At 45.9% G+C, this 6,273-nt stretch overlaps 1 protein-coding gene across 1 annotated transcript; it reads left to right on the forward strand.

Annotated features, from left to right (window-relative positions):
• Nucleotides 1-821: 821 nt before the first annotated feature.
• Nucleotides 822-1,552, forward strand: EV420DRAFT_379643 (uncharacterized protein). The gene is made up of 3 exons (XM_060481892.1): nt 822-974; nt 1,030-1,170; nt 1,221-1,552. The coding sequence occupies exons 2-3, from the start codon at nt 1,097-1,099 to the stop codon at nt 1,474-1,476; spliced, it is 330 nt and encodes a 109-aa protein (XP_060321796.1). The 5' UTR covers nt 822-974; nt 1,030-1,096; the 3' UTR covers nt 1,477-1,552.
• Nucleotides 1,553-6,273: the final 4,721 nt, after the last annotated feature.

Genomic DNA, 6,273 nt, shown 5'->3' on the forward strand with positions numbered 1-6,273 from the left:
CGACAGGGGCTGTGCTATGACGGGGGCCGCAGTATTATTGACCCGTAGATCCAATTGAACGAGTATTTAGATACCAAAGTACAGCTCGATTTCCTTGCGAACTATATTGTGAGTGCCAGTACGCACGCTCTTTGCTGTGTGAACCAAATATATACGAAATTACTCACGCCACTTATAAGCGCCCACCTCTCGCGGAATTTACCACCACTACCACCACTTTTTCCTACCACTTAGGTGCGAATCTCGTTAGAAACTACTCTGTAATAGTAAGTATTCTTTCCTTCGCCTATAGGCCACGCGTATTCACCCGTTTCAGATGGCAATGCTGCAACGCACCACAAAAACATCGCTCTTTCTATCAAGTAAGTGGTGTCGCGTTCAAGTGGATGAGAGTTCAACGGCGCCAACCAGATGGGTTATTCAACAAGCTCAGCAGTTCAGAGGCGAAGCAATGGCCATACCAGTTGCGTGTTCTGTCTATTCTTCCTCGTCTATCAAGACTCCATTTCCATAGGTCCATCTCAAGGGTCCGCAAGCAAAACGTTCATTGACTACTCGTACCACCGTTGATTTCAGCGGTGAGTGTTCATGCTCCTGAACATCGGAACATTGTCAATGACTCCTGCAGATTTGGCGAGCCTTCCCTCCGGTACCCACCTCATTGAATCCATCCAGGCATCCCTCCCTAGTGCATCGAGCATCAACGGCGGCGATACTGCAACCAATCAAGGCTCCGTCGACGGAGACGAGACGAGCAAAAGAACTCTGTCAATGACTCCGACGGATTTTGCGACCCATCCATCGGGTTCTCGCCTTACTGTCAATTTCGTCGACGCCCCCCTGCCTAGTGCGCGTACCATCAATGGCACTGATACTGGTGCTGATCGAGGCTCTGCCATGAGCGTCGCAATCCAGATGCAGCGTAACAATACTGAACCAGAGCTCGACGGCTTGGTCAAGCGCTTTTCAAAACGGTCGGCATTCTTATCTTTGTATGGATTACAACTGATGATATGAATGCACTTATAGAATCTACTGCAAAAAGAAGTAAAACCTCGGAAAAACCTCCGGAGGATGCGGCCCAGACCGAAGACGGATGGGTATGGATTCTATACAAGATAAGACACCCGGGCATGACAGGCGAAGACATCGAGCAATTGGAGCAAGAGGGTATGTATCCTACAGGTTTACAAGTTCACACTACTTACAAATATACCAAGTGATCGGGTAACTTTCTTCCGTGCAGAGGCAGAAAGGGATCGGTGGCTAGAACAGTGGGAAATCAAGATCGCCGAGTTCTTGAGGTGCATTCGGAGCCCTGGCCAATACGCGGTGACATGGAAGGTCCTCGCTTCGACAAATAAGTCACTCGGATTCAGGCAGTACGCTTTAGAGAAAGCCAATATGTACATGATGTTAGGAGCGAGGGCAAAGCAAGAATTCGAGACGTTGGGGTATGGGAACGTGCTGAACTGACCAGCAGATCAGACATTGGAAGATTTCATGGTAGCACAGCGACAGCAGTATGAAGATGAACCAGATGATTGGGAGGAAAGGGAAGAAGCTAGTAAGGAAATGAGGCCAAAGGTGCATAATGAGACGAAGGCAGAGGAAGAGAAGGTATTGATCATTGAGGATGCAGAGAGCGATGACGACCAGTAGAACAGTGTACAGCATTCTTAATTAGGCATTCTGTTTTCGGTAATAAGTGGCAATTGTAAAACCGAGTGGCACAATATAAAAGGATTGGGTCGGTCCATGCACTGTTGCCCTGTCGTTTCCTCCCTCCCACCATCATGCTTCTTTTTCCCTCGCTGTTTTCCCCTTCTCTAGTGGGGCCGTAATCTGGTATTCTGTAATGTGAGGTTAATTCTTTTTGCATGATATGGACAGTGACGCAAACTGATGGATGGCTGGTGGTGAAGAGATGAATGTTACTCTGGGATGTAGTGAGATATTTCGTTGCATAATTGCATGTCCCTGCAATGTCCCTGCAGCTAGCACTACTATGTTCACGAGCTATGTTGTTAGGGTGGGGTTGTAGTGAAAACGGGGAATGGGAATGGATGGAGCTGAACTACTTGAGCGCACACTCAAGGGATTCAGCACTTGAGTAGTCGTGTTTAAGTGTGCTGACTTAAATATTTTCACTTGATTCTGTAGACTTGAGCGTGCACTTGAGTGCATGTGCTCACTTCACTTAAGCGATGGTATTCGCGCAGAAGGGGTCGCAGTACATTTGGTGTTAGTTCTGGTTTTCGGTGTACTTCTATGCCAGAGCAAATTATACTTAAGCCGGCCTACTTGGGTGGCAGAACAGTCGGGACCATGAATACTTGAGATAAATCGATATTTTTATTGTTGATAGTAGAAATATCGGAGAAGTTGGAAACACCGTAGCTGTTGGAAGTGCTTGGATTATCGATGATAGGTAGTTTAATGACTCAATCTTACACTCCGTAAACTAGATCTGATGAGAAGAGGGACATGAATCGCAATGATCAACAAGAGCAGTACAAACTTACACGTTCCGGTGCCTATGGAAGTGAAGAGTCAATCACAGAGGCATATATTCAACAATTGGAAAGCACTCGAGGTTCACATACCGACATTACAAGCCATGATGAAGGCCTACGAGGGAAATATGGTTGAAAAGAATATGCGATAATCAGCAGGACGAGCTTACAAGAAACCAGGGTACAACTTGACTGAGGTGAAAGAGTTGTCGGACTGGCCATCAGCAGGTGTTAGCAAAGAGTCAATGCAAAGAGCCAATGAGCAACCTTTCCACAGTCGTACAGCATATATACTGCCCAAAGATGAGTTTTGATCAAGCAGCCAAATCTTAGGTAGTAACACATGCTTGGACTGCTATTTTGACCAAGGTCTAAACAGCATATCAATCTAGTTTTGTCTACGAGTTTAAGATTGGGGATACGCACTCCAAGAAGAATATGCAACTGCCCAGGTCAATGAGACATTAACTGCCATAGCCACAACTAGAAAGTCACGATACAAACCTTGCAGCTCCTGTCATTCCAGATTAAGTTAGGGAAACGATACAATGAATATTGAAATGTACCAAATGACATCAAGTTGATCCAAAGCTAGGAACTTGCCCACTATCCGAGTCTCGACGAGAAGGAAATATAACGCGTGAGTGCTAACCACAACATCTAGGGTATCCAGGACCCTGTACATAAACATAAGTGATCTAGGTCAACTCAGGAGTCGGAACTGCTCACCAAATGACTGCCACCTATTCATTAAACACCTCAAGCTCAACTGGGAGAATAAAAGTATATGCAATACGCACAACGAGTCGACAGATCCACCAGTCATTTGGGTATTGCTTGAAATACCAGATGGACTGGAGATTTAATATCCCGAATAGACTGCGCATCATGGTCTGGCATCAGTTGGGACAGATGGGTTTGAAGCTTACATGGCAGAAAGGATGGCCCCGATGAGAAGTATCCCAAATGTGGCACCGAGTAGCGGGATTGGTACAGGAGCTGATTCCATATGAAAAGAGGGGAATAGAGAACGAAAGAAAGAAAGAAGCTGCTGTTAAAGTAGTAGGACACGTAGATGGGATTTAAATATACTTGTTGATCATCACCCGAAGGTACAGTACAGTTGCAGACCCATGAGCTTCTGTAGATCTTTCTCATCATCACCTGTCAAGACTTGAGGATAGGCATCGATAAAATTCAGTCTCAGTTGCAAGACCGCGAAGAAGTAAATATCTCCCAGTGAGCTGGTCAGGGTTGTACTGCGGTTCAGGAAGAGGGTGATCTGCATGTTCTTGGTGAAAATTTTCAGCAGAGAAGAAAACATGTAAGACTGCGTTTCCCGCAATGATATGCCATCTTCTCCTCCACCTATTCACTACTCAGAGCTATTGGTTTGATTTCAGTGCAATAATGGACCAACAGGTGGCAATAATACATTCCTTCTGGTTCGTGCTCCACCCTTCAGAGAAGGAACACTTGGCGGTACATTATTTCGTCAAAGGCACCAATCTATGTTGATAAATTAAACCAAGATGATTGATGCATTAGGATGAAACTCACTGCTACACATATGATCGGCGAAAGCATAGAATGATTTGAAATTCCGACGTAGAAACAGCCGGTGATTGTTCTATAGAAAGATACAGTCCGTGTCGGCATGCACGTACATCGAAATAGGAAGTTGTATACCGCAAGGCATTTCTGGCGCTCACATCACTCCAACAAGCGCACCGCAGTCTTGCTACTCATCTCCATTCCAGAGGACATCATACGCACCTAACAGTCCAATGTGTGATTGATCCAAATATCAGTTGCCCAGGAGCACAGCTGGGCACAACGATTTGTTTCCTCTACATCATCATTGTCGAATCTCTCTTTGAGCCCCCGTGAGGAGACAAAGGTATCACGAACCAATATTCGTTGTTTGGTCATGTCACAGGCTCTACCAAAGGTGTCCTGTTCCCGAGATAGAATACTGCCAAGCCTGGAGCGTTGACGTGAGAATGGAAGAACCCGAATGAATGTGGAAGAAAACGGTTGAAGGCCCATCGATATCGGAACTGCTCATCCTTCCCTTCGAAGTTCGAGAAGTATCAAAGACAAAAGACATTGAGTAAAAACTATGTATAGCGCATCCGCGAATCAGAGTCGGAGACAAGGGAGAGCCAAGAGACGAGGAGAATCATGGAGCGGGCATCAGGCGGCATACTCTTCTTCCCTGTTGAGGTGTATTCCATCCAGGAGAGAAGATTGTTCGTACCGTCCAAGGAGGCGATGCAATTGTATGCAGGTGATAAAAATCAAATAATGGAAGACACTTTTAAAATCAGACAAAAACGCCAATCTGCGGGTCGAGCATTAGAAACATGTTGGCAGTTAGCATCATCTACATACCGCAGTCCAATGCTTGACAGTCCTACACAATGTTGCAAAGTGATCTAAAGAAGAGGATCAGGTATTACAAACCTGCGAGAGCGACCATACATGATCATTCCAGACTATAGAACACATACCGTCCCTCCCACCAGCGCATAGAACTCTTCCGCGTTGCATGTTCGCCGCATAACTAGTACAGAATGTCCGATTTCTTCGACATCTTCAACACCACGCTCCTGCTGGCAAGATATCGTGAAGTTTGAACCAATCTTCCCTCCTCGTCAGAAGCGGCTCATTCCCGAAATCCCAAGATGGCCAGCAATGAAAGGCAGGGAACATCTGCCCGTGATACGGGGCCAGAAACAAATGAGAAGAACTGCCAGAAGAAGAAAAAGCAATTCTAGGTGCTTCAAGGAATTACTCCCTCTTCTGAAGCTGCAAAACTTCTGGGTCGTTAGGGCTTGACCATATCTCGAGTTGTTTGAAAAACATGACTCATAGGCAGACACTATACATATTGTTAGTCTCTTCTTAGAGCCCGATTATATGCACTTACCTTTGGAGATCATATCACGAAATCCATGTATATGCAAAAAACAGGTGTCGACAACGTCTTCGTCTCTCTACGGCGCACGAAAAAGAAAAAAAAACTCGAGCTGGTGCGTCCATATTCTCTGTTTCTGGCGACGTTAAATCGCCAGCGGTCGCCTTTCCGTCAGTTGGCTGTTCCCAAGGACAATGATTCAGGAGTTCACGGAGGAAAGCGAGATCACGGTCGTTGTCGTGGTATAGTTCATACGTGTTTCTTCCTGAATCCCTTCAGATATAGAAAGGCAAAGAATACGAGAGAGGATAAGCCCGCGGGGAATGGAAGAAAGAGAATAATACTCAAGATTTTCAAATATCGTATGTCTGTCTCTGATAGTGTATCGGTTAGTACATGCAGCTAGGTTCGACTCCCAGTCAGAGCGTCCTGATAGAGGCTCTGATTTTTTGTCTTGATCTTCTTTTTCAATATTTGACTCTTGACTAGGTCCTGCTCACTAGGGTTACGCATGAAACCCTGGGTTTTGACACACCGCGGTTTCGGCTCAGTCGACCCCTGCCTGGAGATTTCGTGTCTGATCCACTGCATGTATAATCCTCTCAGTGATATGCCCCACTGAGCTCTATCTTGCTCCCGCTGTTTCTTCCTGGGCTAAGGCACAATCGACTAGTAGATGAGCACGTAGAGAGAGGGAGAACTCGCAATGTTACTGCTACCAATCCGCCAAAGAGCAGCGGAAATCCAGGGGTAGTACTTCATAAGAAAAGACATCACGATGTGAGCTATCATCACCTTCCCGTACGTGTCTCGACTTGGAGTATCCATTGATTCGGG

Source organism: Desarmillaria tabescens (assembly GCF_030435595.1).
Source record: "Desarmillaria tabescens strain CCBAS 213 chromosome Unknown EV420scaffold_179, whole genome shotgun sequence".
Lineage (NCBI taxonomy): Eukaryota > Fungi > Basidiomycota > Agaricomycetes > Agaricales > Physalacriaceae > Desarmillaria > Desarmillaria tabescens.

Coding starts and splice junctions, on each gene's coding strand:
- EV420DRAFT_379643 (XM_060481892.1), top strand. CDS start 1,097: ATGGGTATGGATTCTATACAAGATAAGACACCCGGGCATGACAGGCGA. Junction 1,171..1,220: donor CGAGCAATTGGAGCAAGAGG/GTATGTATCCTA, acceptor AAATATACCAAG/TGATCGGGTAACTTTCTTCC.